Source organism: Balaenoptera musculus, chromosome X, assembly GCF_009873245.2.
Source record: "Balaenoptera musculus isolate JJ_BM4_2016_0621 chromosome X, mBalMus1.pri.v3, whole genome shotgun sequence".
Taxonomy (NCBI): Eukaryota; Metazoa; Chordata; class Mammalia; order Artiodactyla; family Balaenopteridae; genus Balaenoptera; species Balaenoptera musculus.
This window is the reverse complement of record NC_045806.1, coordinates 93,919,517-93,935,629: the sequence shown is the minus strand read 5'-3', so window position 1 is coordinate 93,935,629 and position 16,113 is coordinate 93,919,517. Positions and strand designations below refer to the sequence as shown.

At 40.9% G+C, this 16,113-nt stretch overlaps 2 protein-coding genes and 1 long non-coding RNA gene across 3 annotated transcripts in view; 2 read left to right on the top strand and 1 right to left on the bottom strand.

Moving 5' to 3' along the window:
• The window catches only part of LOC118888465, a 400,177-nt gene that overhangs the window by 9,065 nt on the left and 374,999 nt on the right, over positions 1–16,113 (top strand). The window lies entirely within an intron of this gene.
• The window catches only part of DCX (doublecortin), a 358,186-nt gene that overhangs the window by 135,583 nt on the left and 206,490 nt on the right, over positions 1–16,113 (top strand). The window lies entirely within an intron of this gene.
• On the bottom strand, positions 4,388–4,660 carry SERTM2 (serine rich and transmembrane domain containing 2). The gene has a single exon (XM_036839488.1). The coding sequence runs from the start codon at positions 4,658–4,660 to the stop codon at positions 4,388–4,390; it is 273 nt and encodes a 90-aa protein (XP_036695383.1).

The following is a 16,113-nucleotide window of genomic DNA, read 5'->3' as shown; positions in this document are numbered from 1 at the left end:
AGAAACACACCAATAAGGTGGCAAGTGGGGAGAAAATAAAAGTTGGGAGGTTGGCGACTAAGAAAAAATAATGACACCTCAGAATTATAAATCCCACAAATTTGTAATTGTTACAATTTATATTGGGATAAAGAGACTAATACTCTTTATATTCTTCAGACAATATATAGCTGTTATCAGCAAACCAAACAGAATTTATCTTACAGGGAACAAAAATGACATGCTAAATATTAATTCAAATGTTATATTTCATATACACAATATGAATCTATTTCAAGTATTAATGGTTTTAAACAAAAGAAACCCAATTTTCTCTTCCACACAATTTTGTTTAAAAAAAAAGTGCTTCTTTTGTACAGATGCAGGTGAATAAGACATATTACTAAATACAACCACTTAATTGCATTAAATGGACCCCTTTTACCTACTTGGTAAGCATGGTGGGGTCTGCAGCCATCAGACTCAGGAGTCCAAAGCTTCGGATTTGGCGTAGATGGAAATGTTAGGCTGAATGAACCTGTCTCTACTTGATTTACCTCAAGATTGCCTGCCTAGTACATAATACATAATACAAAAAGCCTTTTACAATAAACCTTGTTTTATACAACCCATGATTCTGAAATGTATTCAAAGTACGCTTTTGGATATTGAGTTATTTTAAACACATTAGGAGAGTTTCCTGTTTAAAGAATTCATGTGGTGAGTCCTTTTATTTGCTTGAATTATATGAAATTGCTGATATTTCAGCATTTTTATTTATGGAAAGGGCAATTTCATGTGATTCAGTGTAATAAAAAGTGAAGACTCATTCTTTCACCTTAAAACAAAGTACATCTATATATAAATAACCTACCTGTTTATATACATTTAGGCTAACATGCAATTTTTTTTTAAATTTTTATTTATTTATTTATTTTTGGTTGTGTTGGGTCTTCATTTCTGTGCGAGGGCTTTCTCTAGTTGCGGCAAGTGGGGGCCACTCTTCATCGTGGTGCGCGGGCCTCTCACTATCACGGCCTCTCTTGTTGCAGAGCACAGGCTCCAGACACGCAGGCTCAGTAATTGTGGCTCACGGGCCCAGTTGCTCCGCGGCATGTGGGATCTTCCCAGACCAGGGCTCGAACCCGTATCCCCTGCATTGGCAGGCAGATTCTCAACCACTGCGCCACCAGGGAAGCCCAACATGCAATTTTTTGGAGAGTGGGGGTGAGGGAAGGAATTGCCAAGCCAGCATTTTGGTTAGATGGATAAATTCAAATTATGCCCATTGATTGCTCTAGCTGCCTCTTTGAGCGGTAATATATGTTAATACATTGGAGGACATAATAAAATTTAATATAAATGGAAAAGTTTTCTTTACAGTTGGTTTGCTATGATGAAAACATTCAGTTTATTTTCCCAAAGATTAAATACCATGTGAGTCACCATAATGACACATCTGCTTACATACATCTCCATTTATGTTGTCATTGGAAATCGTCAGGGGTTATGCTGCTATTTTAGTGCAATCCGTGCTGTGTACTTTGGTTAATGCTCGGTGAAGATTTGGATCCCATGGGGTAGTTGTGATGAAAGAGGGTGGTTGTTTTCCAGGTGAGGAACCTAATCATAAATTGGGAATCTTCATCCAAGTCAGAGATTAAGGAGCAGTTTTAAACTCCTGAAATCTGTGTTGGAGAGGTCAGGTGGGCAGGGAATAGATTTGCAGTCTGTCTCTTCATCAGATTCAGCAACAAGGCATTGGGTATCTTGCTATTCACTGCTGTTGAAAATGTAATCAGTTCCTTCATTTATCCAGTCACTGACTTCTTAACTGTAAAGTGCATTCAAATACTGTGAGCACAAAAGGCAGAGCGTGGAGTGAGGAGAGATGTGTGTCCTTAAGAAGTTCTGGGGTATATTGGCAGCCTTTGATGAAGTCCGTGTATGGCTGCCAAGAACTAACATTTTAAAAGGTACGTGGAGTCTGGGTGTTGAATAAAGACAACTTAAACCACCAAATGCAATAATATGAATCACTTTGCATTTTGGAAATTAGAATGCCAAAAGGGGAAGCACATGCCCTATCGAGTCTTAGCCTACCTGCTCATCTCTTCTGAATGGTGCAGAATGCAGCTGCCATCTCTTACAGTGCGCTATTGTAACAGGTGTGCCAGAGTCAGCCTTGCTGCTAAGTTAAGCTCTGCATGTGGGGATTTCACACTTTGCAGCCCCTTGGAGAGGGAGTATTGGCAAATGACTGTGTATAAAAGTAGAAAGCACTTGGGAATTTCACCACCATGCTAGATTTAGATCAGAGTAAAGGGGCCAATTTAAATTGGTAACAAACTAGAGAGAGCTGCATGTCTGGTAGAGGTGCCATCAACCTAACATCCATTCCACTTCTCTCTCACTGCGGCTGCAATTCCCGAGGGAGCACGTGGTTGAAATTTGATGACCACCTTTTAGGTGCAAGAGAGAACTGATTTTTTCTAAGCAGGTAGAATTTAACATGGGTGTTTTAGTTCTTTGGTGGCAAGAGTATGACCAGCCTTCTAAATTCTAATCTGTAAACAGTACTCATTTCCTTTGGTTCCCTTTTGGAACATTAATTATTAAAAAATCAAATTCTTTTTCCACTACTGGCATACTAGGGCTACTTATGAGAATGGAATTTTTCAAAATATATTTCTCTTACAGGTAATAAGTGAAACACTTCATCTTTTGGCAGGGATCAGGAAGGGAGGAACATTTTCTGGGAAAGACATATGTGACATTTGAGGACATTGATCTCAATAAGGATTTGTTGGAGGCTGTTGTTTAGTCCTTTCCTTTGTCTCTCTTTGTTTTTCTTACACTCAGATCTAAAAGGAGTCTAGTGATGACTAAATAGCCCTCAGATCATTTTTCAGAGTGAAAAACCTGGTACCTAGAGGCTTGAGTGTTTTGCCCAAAGCCACAATCATTCAACGACAGAATACCAAGATTATTTCATTTCTGCTTTAAAGTACAGTTGAGTCTTCTTTGCCGAGGCCATTTTTAAACAAAGCTTATATTTGAGTGCAACTCAATCCTGGAGCATGACGGGGAAGGAGAAAAAGGCAAAGAAGCTGCACGTATAATATAAGGTATAATATATACCTTATACGATATTATACGATATAATATAATATCATAAGCACATTTTGGCTTAATTTTCCCTTGGTTTAGGGGGAGCTCATTGTTCCAGATTTTTGTAATACATCGGCCATTATCTGAGTTTTTAAAAGTCCAGTAATAGTAATAACACAGATATAAAATGCACATTTTCCCTCTCTAGATGAGTTTGTTGACTAGAAACTTCTTTTTGTAAACTTGCTCTTTAAATTGAAACAGTTTCTTTTTTTTTTTTTTTTTTTTTTTTTTTTATAGCTACTTAATTTATTTATTTATTTATTTTTTGGCTGTGTTGGGTCTTCGTTTCTGTGCGAGGGCTTTCTCTAGTTGCGGCAAGTGGGGGCCACTCTTCATCGCGGTGCGGGGACCGCTCTTCATCGCGGTGCGCGGGCCTTTCACTATCGCGGCCCCTCCCGTTGCGGGGCACAGGCTCCAGACGCGCAGGCTCAGTAGTTGTGGCTCACGGGCCCAGCTGCTCCGTGGCATGTGGGATCTTCCCAGACCAGGGCTCGAACCCGTGTCCCCTGCATTAGCAGGCAGATTCTCAACCACTGCGCCACCAGGGAAGCCCGAAACAGTTTCTTTTAAGAACTCTTCTTTCATTTAGGACAAACCAGATGGCCACAGATGATAAAATCACTGCTCCTTTGGGAAAGGGTTCCTGGTCTCTTCCATTAACCTCTGACATGATTTAACTTCATGTAAGCAGAGGTGATTCTTTAGGGTCCAACTGCTAAATTAAAACTTGTTCCTTCTGATTCACTTTGTTATAAAGCAGAAACTAACACACCATTGTAAAGCAACCATACTCCAATAAAGATGTTTAAAAAAAAAAAAGAAAACAAACTTGTTCCTTTCTTGGGCTACCCTCTTTGAACAATTAGCCCTTTCAAAGGCAAATTTTCCTTGTTCTTGGAGCTTCCAGGGTCATGTGTTTTTTACAACAGCTGCATGTGAATTTCTGCAGTCTGAGGTTTGCTCAAGGCCCAGGCTCTCTTTGGTTACCATGGAAACCTGCCCTCCCAACCAGCTGCCATTTCCTATATTCCTGGCAAGGAATGAGTCAAACCTCTTAGATATCCCACAAGCAGAGTCCAGATAAAGAATAATACAGAGAAAACGTGAACAACTTGTTAAGTGAACAACTTGTTGATTCCCTACATGGGAAGCTACATGCAACAAAGTCAGCTTTCCTGGACATCAACATACAAGGGTTCACTGAGATCCATTAAAGCTCACTTTCTCCCTGACTTTAAGGAGTGGGGATTCGACTCTGCATCTCTACGTCTGTAAATTGAGGAACACTTTCTGTGCTCTCGGAGGTGATGGGTGAGATGACATGTTTGAGCCGAAGGAGCATTGTGAAGAGCAGGATGAGGAGAATGGCCAGGAGGCTCAGGAATAAGCCCACATACATATACAGGTTGGAATACTTATCCGAAGTAGTGTCAACCTCTGTTGCCAGGGTGGGGAAATGGGCCCGCCCAGTGAGATTCCCATGGTACTTGAAATGCACCTCCGTCATCACTTACGACTTGAGTTGGTACCTATTTCTATTTGATTTCTATTGCCCTTGAGGCATTCCACAGTCACTTAGGCTGTCTCTGAATATGCTGGAGGTGTTCTAACAATCTCATCCACAAAGCAGTCACAACCAGAGCCAAGTCAGTAGTCCACAAGCATCCCCCTCCCAAACAGTTTTTATCAGAACTTCTTAATCATTTTTAAAAAAATATAAATAAAATCTTTTATTTTCCACAGTCCTACTCATATACTGATTAAAATAAATATGGTGAAACTGCTTTATAATAGGAGACAAGAATGTCTGAGTATTAAATTGGACTTTTCCTGTCTTTTGGTAGAGGGAGAAAGAGCTCTGTTTTATCTACAGCTCATCTAAATGTGTGCATTAATTATGTGAATTTAATTGGGTTCTTCTGTGGGGAGACTTTCTAAAAGCTTTTGTATATTTCAGGCTCAGCATATCTGAGTTTTTACCCTTCTTGTCTTTCTGAATTCCCTGTAGGCATGGCACTTGTAAGGTTTCTTTCCAGCTGCCACAGCTTGAGGGTTGGAAGTCTAGAGGATGTGACTTTTCTACAGCTCTGTTGACTTCCCTCACTGTAGGCTGGAGGGAAAGTGTTGTCAGACCTGGTAATTCTCAGATGGAGGAGGTCTCGGAGATGCAGACAGCAGTAGATCTAGGCTCAGAAGATTTGACTCTTAAAATTCTTCAACAGATTTATTTTCCTGAAAATCAAAAACAACAATAAAAGATTCGGGTATCTAAGAAAAACAGATGGCAATTTCTTTTGAAATAAAAATTAACTGATATGTTGCAAAATGTTTTGCTATGGGAAAATTAGTTTTAAAATGATATCCTGAGTTTTTATCATTTTGAATGCTTTTTTTTCTAAGTGGTAAATACCTATTACAAGGTTAAAGAAAAATTCAGATCAGAGAACAGCAGCTAATAACTAGGCTAGGTTAAGACAGTGTTTCCCAGACTAACTGGTCATAAAATTTACCTGAAGTACTTATTAAAATACAGACCCTGGGCCCCCATCTAGACTTTCTGAATCATAATCTCCACAGTAGGGGGCCTGGTCACCACTCTAGAGAGTCATATTTTATTGGTCTGGGGTGGGGTCCAAGCACTGGTATTTTTAAAAAGCTCCCCAAGTGACTGTAAAGTCAGGACTGAGAACCACTGCCCTAGTTTAAGCAGGAAAGCCTAGCACTGAAATAAAGGCCTAAATCTAAGGATTCATTTCTTCAAAGCCCAGGTCCCAGTGCCATGGGTCGCTTTAACAAATCACGGAATTTTCAGGAATGTAGGCTTCCCCCAATTTTGTTTTTGTGTTCTGTCTCTCTCATTTAAGTCTGTGGGGTGAGAATACAGTTTTTTCCCTCAGTATTTGTAGATCAGAAGTAATTGAAAGGGTGTGTTTGTTCTGAGCAAATAACTGCATCATTCATTATTGGTAAAGACAGAACCTTGTCTTTATTCGCAAAAACATTCAAGTGTGTAAATAGGGTCAACTATTTACGGTTGAAGGCTTCCAAAATGATTTAGCTTGTTTTTCAGAACATGAATTTTGAACATGGGTGACTAGAAAAACAACATAAACCACCATCACCTGTCAAACTTCTATGTGCAGTAGTGGCAGAGAGCTGACAATGTAGCCCGGTTCTGTCGCTTGTAAACATGCCCAAGGAGAGTTAATAGAAACAGCTCCAACAATCACATTACTCTTCCTATAATCTTGAATTTTGCACCCAGCCTGGGAGCATTTCAGCTTAAAGTTTATATTCACTAGCCCGTGGTACTATACTTTCTGTAATCTGCATGATCCTTAGCCTACCTACCTAATTCCCCTACCGCCCATGTGGTTCTCAAGAAACAAGAGCAAAGAGACAGGGTATCTTTCTACTGTCTTTGGAGCTATGGTCTAGGAAACATTTTTGCAATACTTAAATGTACATCTATTTTGATTTCTGATTCACTAACAAGTGGAAAAGATAACCACGTAGGTACCCTTTTGTTCCCTAGAAACACCAGCCCCAAAGGCAATGGTTCTCCTGAGTAGCTTGTTACAAATGCAGGTTTCAGGGTCTGCTCTTGGGAGCTCCTTCTCCCCAGACCACTCGAGTCTTAACCTTGCTTGTTCTCCCAAATCCAGTTTTTCTCAAGAGTGTGATGCATGAACCCCCTACCTGATTTAAAGTGTAGACTCCTAGGCCCTTCCCCAGGCCTACTGAGTTCTAATACCTTGCATCAAGGCCCAGGAATATGCATTCTAAGCACAAGATTTTCAGGTGATTCTTTGCATATAGAGCTTTGAGAGTTAACTATCAGTTTTTCTATCTAGATAGCCCAGCTAAAGAACATAGCTAATCTCATTGGTTGTTTGGGGACCCTACTTTAAAAAACTATTAAAAGAGTGCCACAGGTTGAATTATGTCCCCCGAAAAGATATGTTGAAGTCCTAACACCCAGTACCTGTGAATGTGATGTGACCTTATTTGAAAAAAGGGTCTTTGCAGATGTAATCAAGTTAAAATGAGGTCATTAGGTTGGCCCTAATCCAATATGACTGGTGTCCTTATAAGAAGAGAAGACAGAGACATTCAGGGGGAAGACAGAGACAGAGATTGGAGTGATGGATCTACAAACCAGGGAATGCCAAGGATTGCCAGTAAACACCAGAAGCTAGAAGAGCCAAGGAAGGATTTTCCCCTACAGATTTCAAAGGGAGCATGACCAAGCTGATGCCTTGATTTCAGACCTCTAGCCTCCAGACCTAAGAGAATAAATTTCTGTTTTAAGCCACCCAGTTTGTGGTACTCTGTTTATGGCAGTCCTAGGAAACGAATACACAGAGTAATCACCCTGAGGCCCTAGGGTTTTGGAACCCTTGGGGCAATGTTTCTGAAGGAAGTCCCTGTAAGATTTGTATTACAAATGCAGGTTTCTGGGCCTTTCTCCTTGCTTCCTAGATCAGCATCTCTCGGGATAGGACCCTGAAGTCTACATTTGTGACAAGCTACCCATTTAGAGTTTCTACGTACACTCTGCAAGGAATGGTTTCCAGTCCCTGTTGCCCTCAGGATCACTTACGAAACCTTTTGAAAATATGTATACCTGGGTCCTTCCTTCAGAGGTTCTGATTCAGTAGGTTTGTGTGGGGCATGAACAGCTGTAGTGCTTAAAGTTCCACAGGTGATTTCGATATGTGGCGTGGGCTGAGAAGCACCACTCCACAAACAGAACAGAGCGTTGCAGAGGCAGGACTCTGACAGTCCCGGGCAGCCCACGTAGAGGCATTATTTTTTCACCTGGCCTCCAGAAGACAAGTCGAAGGAAAAAAAAACACTCGCCGCTAGTGCAATCCAAGTGGGAAAAGCCTCAACAGTAGTATAGTATCTTTTTAGTCTCCTGTGGACCCCCAAATACACAGACTTGGGTAAGTCAGGCTTCTTGGTTAGGCACACTGTCATAATCGGTGCATCCAGGGTCCCTTTTATTTGTTTACTCAGTAACACCCATGGACAAACACCTGTAAACAAACACCTACCAACTGTAAGATTGAGAATAACTAATAACTTACATCTACCTGTGCTCCTCCCTATCTCATCCCACTCCTCCCCAGAAATTATCAGTATTCTGAATTTTGTTAGTCATTACCTTGCTTTTATTTACACACACACACACCTGTGCCTAAACACTATGTTGTTTATTTTTGTTTTGAACTTTATAAAAAAGTTGTCAAGCTATATGTCATCTTCGATTTGCTCTTTTTACTCTACAGTCCATTACTATATGATTTATTTATAATTAATCTTACAGGATGAAAAAGGAATAAAGATTTGGTAGCCCACATTGCCTTTGAGAGGCCTTATCGTCTTTAGACTTTACTCCATTCTCCTTAGCTTGGCGTTCAAGGCTGTCAATGCCCTGGTCCTGGCTGACTTTAATTCCTTCCACTACCCTCCTTTCCAATCAAGCTGTAATGCTCACTGCCACCTACTTCCCCGCCTCCATGTTTTTGTTTGATCAGTTTCTTCCATCTTTGCCTATCTCTGCTTGGGGAAATGCTACAATTCTTCATTGTTCAGCTCATGAAACTGACCTTGATTTCTCATCCAAATCCTAACTCCCACAGGCTTTCTCTCTCTCCTAGAGAAATTACATTCACCTAATACTGTAAGTATCTATTTGCTGTGTTTTCCCCCAAATTGTAATTTATAAACCCCTTGAGGATCTTTTTCAACCTTCTGTCCCTTATACAACTGTGCTCGCAATAGCTGCTCAATAATTGTTGAACGAATGCATGGGTATGACTGAAGAAATGTACTTAGCACTGACAATTTAGAGAGAAGCACAGTGTTATCTCTGTTCTGATAGCTAATATAGCTTGGGGAAGCACCTGAAACTCCCTCTTATTTTTATTCCCTTCCCCCACTCCCCTATCTCTTATTGTGCAAATGAGACTAAATTCCTGATTATCATCTGGAATTAAGGAATAATCACTTTGTGGGAATTCCCTGGTGGTCCAGTGGTTAGGACTCAGTGCTTTCACTGCTGTGGGCCCGGGTTCAATCCCTGGTGGGGGAACTAAGATCCCGCAAGCTGCACAGCACAGCCAAAAAAATTTTTTAAAAAAAGGAATAATCACTCTGTTAGAAACTTTGCTCTTGAATTACTATTTCAGTTGCATGATTTTAAAGGAAAACTACATGGAATGGGTTTACAGCCTTAAGTTTTAGAAAGTTCAATTGTGTCTATAAATGCTTTTCGGTAACAATAATACTGCCTCCTACACAATCGACCCTTAATCTTCCTTAAGGTCTAAATACTTATTAAATATTTATTAGAATTCTATGAAGCTTGGAGAAGCTGTAGAGAACAATGATCTCACATACAGTTGTCAACTTCTTTAAACACTTCATTTGAGGGTTTGGAAAACTAACTAGCCATGTATTTCTTAAAACCTCTGCAGTCTGCAGAACACCAAACATCCTGTTCAATGCAGACAGGTCTATCAATTTAATTCCTTAAATCTTAAGGACTTTGAAATGAGTAAATGAAAAGTTAGATACTGGGGAGTCCTCTTTGTTAATCTGCTCCTGCATCTGTGACAACTTCTCATAAAAGCTTTCGGAACAGGATTGCCATAGCTCTCTTTGCTAACTACTTAGCTGCACAGATAATGTGATTGCTCCATTAAAAGCTCTGGACCATTTGGAAAGAAAAACAACCATGCAATTTCAAAAGAAATCAAAATTCTATTAATTCTAAAGAATCTGGTTTTTGTGGAAAGACCCTTGTAGGATTTTAGTATCCTGCAGTTCTTTCTGGAAAGCTAATAAAATGAAAATCAGTCTCTAGTCTTTGTAAAAGTGATGGAAAGCTGTTGAGAGACAAGGAGGAGAGTGCGGGATAGGAAAAAGGGTAAGGAATTCAGAAAAAAGGAAGATGGAGGGAAGAGGGGACGAGGGAAGGAAGGAAATGTGAGAAGTAAGGTGATGAGGAGTGTGGGAAGTGGATAAGAGGTGGGAGGAAATGAGTGGTTAAGAGATAGAGGTGGGGGGTCTTCCCTGCTGGCGCGGTGGTTGGGAGTCTGCCTGCTAGTGCAGGGGACACGGGTTCGGGCCCTGGTCTGGGAGGATCCCGCATGCCGCGGAGCGGCTGGGCCCGTGAGCCACAGCTGCTGAGCCTGCGCGTCTGGAGTCTGTGCTCCGCAGCGAGAGAGGCCCGCGCACCGCGATGAGGAGTGGCCCCCGCTTGCCGCAGCTGGAGGGAGCCCTCGCACAGAGGCGAAGACCCAACACAGCCAAATAAATTAACTAAAAAAAAAAAGAGATAGAGGTGAAGATAGGGAAGCAGGAAAACATTGGAAAAGAGACGAAGAAAGGAAAGGGGGAGAGGAGTTTGGGGGAAGGGAACATGGACAGAGATTAATTTAATAATAATTGGCCAAAGTCCAACATTAGCCTGAACATCCGGTTTACTTGTAATGTAAATCAAAACACCCACAAGCAATGTGAATGCACCTCTGATTTTCTGATTGCATGTTTTGTCATTAACTTGGTAAATAAAACTCTTGCTAAAAAAAACAAAACAAAACAAAAAAAACTTCTTGAGTTTTTGGTAGGAACACTGAAATCCCAAGTCTCCCATAATGTTCAACGTCAGCATAGTATATATAACCTCGCAGAAGCAAAACAACATACACACCCAGACCATGAATTTTGCTCCTTAAAATGAGATGGGAATGTGGCGCTTTCTCCATCCATCAACGCTGAGAGGGATTCCTAGGGCGAGACTTGCTTCTAATAAGAGAAAAAGTGCTGGGAATACAGAGATAAATGTAACCTGATCCCTGTTTGGGTCCCCAAGGAGCTCCCCATAGTTACTTTTACTTTAACATGACAAAGTTCTGAAAACAATTCACTGGTAATTTTACGTTTTTCCGAGTGACACCTGCCTATATAATTTCAGAGCTGAAATCCCACCACATAGCTAAGGAAAATGATCAGAGAAACAACTCAGAAGAGACAGTCAAAACTATCAATTGCAACAGCTTTTAGGAGTTAACATATTCTGTTCGTATATATCTGCCCCGCGGGAGGGAGAGAAAACTAAGGGAGGTGGGAGCTGTTAAAGTATCTAGTTCCACATCAGCCTGCGAAAAAACAATTCCAGCCGCAAGTGCTTTTTCAACGGCTGGAGCCATTAAGTAACAAGCTTCTCAAGTGGGAGTTGCTCTATCTTCTGTGGCAGATGGTGCCTATTTGTCACACCTGCCGATAAATAAAATGCCGCTCATTTCACCGTAAATAACATAATATTTCCAGATCTCTCTTACCGTTCCTGGCTCACAGGATGAATGGGATTAGCCATTTAAGCATCCCTTTTGAAGCTTGCTTGCATCGACAGGCAAGTTGTTCAGGAACATCTCTGGAATATCTGGAAAATAGAAAGAAAGCCTTGTTTTGCCACAGAAGCAGGGCTATGTTCATGCAAATATGCTTTCTCTTTCATCTTCCTAAAGAGTCAGACCTTTCCAGCGTAAAACAGAAAAGCACCCTCTATCAGTTACTTAAAATTCCAGTTGCCACTTACAGCTTCAGAGTGCAGTTTCAGATGCCTGCTTCTTATAAACTCCAAAGAGCCAAGAGAAGTGTCTGTTTGGATGTGTATATACCATCCGGAACACTTGAATGGAAGCAGCCTGAATAGTTAAGTCCCCAGTTCCTCTTTCGCAGGCAACAGTTTAGAGCGTTCGGGAAAGGTAGTGATTCAGCTCTGCCTTGCCTTAGCGGTGTGGAGCCGAGAGGGAGGAGGTAAGAGAGAAGCTGAGAAGCAAAGTTTGTATAAGCCTTCCACTTTAACCCCTTCAAGTCTTCTTCATGAATCTGTAGGACTAGTGAAGACTCCCTGTTTTTGTAAAAGCCTCTTCATATGACATTTAAGGGGATCAGATCTCCTGCTCAATTCAAGAGGTTTTTCATCTTAGGTTTATAGTAATATATGCATAGAATTGAAACCAAACATGCCAGGATATAGTGGTATTTAAATAATTTCATCTTTATAAACAGAATGTGTGCATATGTTGGGGAAACTTTTTTGTAGGCGCCAACTGAATACTTTTATTTTGAATTTTTTGTGGAGATTTAACATCAGTATTGGAATCTAGGTCTGAGTTTCTGGTTGGGGGTCTAAGCTTTAGGTAGAATATCTTTGAAGAAGGCATATCTATCCAGGGTACATGTGCCATTAAAAATGATTCGTCCAACTGTAGTTTAAATGCCATTACTGTGTTTTATATATTGTGGCAAGAGGAAGGAGATTAACATTTCTTGAGTGCCTACTCTGTGTCAAGCATTTAATGTAGAGAATCTCATTTAATCCTCACAACAACGCTGTGACTTGTATATTATTATTCTCATTTTATAAATAAGGAAACAGAGGCTCAGAGATGAAGCATGTCATGCAGTTTAGTAAGCTTGGAGCCAGTATTTGAAAACAAGGCAGTGTGATCCCAAAGTCTCTGCTCTTTTCTCTGTAGCAGTATTTCTGCACCTTTGGTGCGTTTTGGATTCCTCTGAGAACTTAATGAAAGCTATGGATTGTCCTCTTCCTCAGAAATAGGCATATAATTTCCGTGCTCCATGGCCTCCAGGTTAAGAACAGCTGAATGCCCTCATGTCACTTGTCCAATATTACAACATTATTAGTGCATTGTTCATCCAAAACCTCATGGTCATCAACAATTTTTAGTATGGAATTAATAATTCCATGTTATTATTAATAATAGTATATAATAATACTAGCATAATAATGTATTATGCCAATCTTTAAGAAATTACTGCAGTGCTTTTTACTTTATCCCAAATTTTCTTTAACAAATCTTGCATCTTTTAACTTTTCATTTCCCTCATTCTAGTGGTTACAGTGGGTGGAGACTCTCCTTGAAATTGTTAATACCTCACCAGCATAGTCTAACACCCTGTGGAGTATGCTGGGGTCTCTCAAACTGGAGTAGTATGCTCAAGATTCATGAAACTACAGGGTAAACATAATGCATTTTTCTAGAGGATCTCCGATAGGGAGAACGTAGGTAATTTGAGTGATAATTTTCAAGATAGTTTATATGACAATAAACATATTGTAGAATAAAATGCAAATTCTGTATGCACTTTTACAATCAAGAATGAGACTTCAGAGAAATGTTGCACTTGTGGTGGTGGTGCCTCTTTGGGCTACCCAGATTCTCCAGGGATACGTGTGCACTCTATTCTGCCATTTGGGATATTTTGGTGAGAAAGTTGGAAGGTCACGTTGTAACAAAAAGACCATGGATTTTTTTTTTTTTTTTTTTTTTTATTTATGGCTGTGTTGGGTCTTCGTTTCTGCACGAGGGCTTTCTCCAGTTGCGGAGAGCGGGGGCCACTCTTCATCGCGGTGCGCGGGCCTCTCACTGTCGCGGCCTCTCTTGTTGCGGAGCACAGGCTCCAGACGCGCAGGCTCAGTAGTTGTGGCTCACGGGCCCAGTTGCTCCGCGGCATGTGGGATCTTCCCAGACCAGGGCTCGAACCCGTGTCCCCTGCATCGTCAGGCAGATTCTCAACCACTGCGCCACCAGGGAAGCCCAAGACCATGGATTTTGAAGTCAGATAGACCTAGGTTTCAGCCTCAGCTTTGATCTGTATTTTCTAGGTTACCTTGAGAAAGTCTAATTTCTCAGTTTTATCATCTGTAAAAGAGGGAAAACCTCTCTTCATGAGGATTATACGGGAAAACATCTCTAAAGCCTGCACTACATGGTTGATGCTCAATAAATGTTAATGCTGCCATCTTAATTTTTTTAATGTCCAAAGAGGATGAGGCTACTTGAATATAACTGGAGATTTCATTAGGGGTAGTCTAGTGTCTCCACCTAATTAGGAAAAAAAAGCCTTAGGTAACATGATATTAAAATGCAAGTTTCCAGGAAGACATAATAGATGCCCTACAGTAGATGGGAAATTCCAAAGCCAGATCATGACATACAGAATTTGCAAAGGAAATGCTCCAGAACAGGTTCCAAGAAATAAAAAGAAGTCAGGTTGTGGAGGAGAGTGGGGGGAAAACTTGTGAAAACATTTCTTTGTAAAGATCTGTTGCCAGGCTAAGACTCCATTCCACCTTCTACAGGAGTGTTGGAATAGTGGAGGTATTACCTCCTTCACCTCAACCCTAGTGAGAGGGGTTTCACCAGACCACTCAGAGAGCTTGACATTTGTTCTCTGCAGTAGGAGCAGAGAACTGGAGCTGCATTTCATTCTGAGAAAGCTTGGCAGGAGGACAGGGTTGACTGTTTTGGGATTGGCCAGCATTCCCAGAATTTATCAGGCAAGGGATGTTTGAGGGTTTCCTGGGAATCAATCAAAAGGGTGTCATGCAAGAGAGAGAGCCAAGGTGGGGTCACACTAGACCCTGTCCAATAGAGCCACCTAGAGGGGTGTAGAGACCCCAGAAAAAAAAAAAAGCTGGAGATAACTGTTGGATTCCTAGGGTTGGAGGAAAGAGTTGTAAACTACCAACCTGAATATAAATTATAAACCCAGGTCTCCCAAATTGCAGGAGAGGGGTCCTCCATGATGGGAACATTTAAAGAACCCAAAGAAGAGCCAGAGACCCAGAGAGTGGGAAGCCATTTCTTCTACCACAGAAGAAAAGACCGATCCCTTTACCTCTCTTCCCTGTTCCTGCTTCCACCCTGGTGAGGGTCCAAATAGGAGCTGGCAAGTGGAGAGAGAAAGAAGAAAACCTATCATCCCCCACTTCTCCAAAGGCAGATGACCACCACCTACAGGCCTCAGTGTGGACTGGGAGGGGGGACCTTATTTCCAAGTAAAGCCTAAAGAATTTGATTAATATCTTGGACTGAATATGTTCTGATTACTGAATCAAGACTGTGTTTTGTGACTTTCAGTGATTTTAGGACTGTTTACTCTTGAAGGAATGAACAGGAAAGTCATGTGACTTGTCCAAGTTTCTATCCAAGGTCAGAGAAATTTTACCCCAAAGGAGTATATTTTATTTGCACATTAGGAGACAAAATGAAGTTGTGTTTTGATTCTATCATTAATTATACTTTAAAAAATATTGGTTATAAACATTAATTCATTCCTTCATTCAATGACTATCTAAGTGTTTTTATGTGCCAGGCATTGTGCTAGGAATAGGACATACAGTGAAATGAAAAATAGTCCTTCCCTTCAAATTGTTTATGATCTATGGCAGGGGTCAGCAAATGCTGACCTTCTTCTGTAAAGGGCCAGAGAGTAAATATTTTAGGCTTTGAGGGACACTTAAGATCTCTGTTGCAAATTCCTCTTTCTTCAACCAATTCTATAAAAATGCAAAACCATTCTTGAGGTCTAAACAAAAAGAGGTCATGGGTCAGATTTAACCTGTGGGCCCTAGTTTACTGGCTCCTTATGTGTGGAAGAAACAAATTTTTAAAAACCACCAATTACCATACATTTATTATGATTGAAGATGTGCTTAGGATACTTGAGGAGGAGACACAGAAGAGCATTACCTAACTCTAGGGAATCACGACTTCCTGGAAGTGGCAATGTTGATTTGAGACCTGAAGGATGAGTAAGAGTTAGTCAGGGTTAAAGGAGGTGAGTGCTATTCAAGGCAGAGGGAGCTGCCTATACAGAGGCACCAAAGCTTGACAGAGCTTGGTTCACTTTAGAAACTACAGAAGGGGAAACTGAACTTTACAGAGGTTAAATAGTTTGCTCAAGATCACACAACTAGTAAGTGATGGAGCCTAAAATCTTAACCCAGGTGTGCCTGAGTGTAAACCTATGCTCCTAACCACTGTATCATACTCCTGCCCTGGTACTAAAGCTATGTCTAAGATCTACTTCTTACTTTTTGCAAGTCAGCAGCTCTTTCTGGCTCACTTCTGA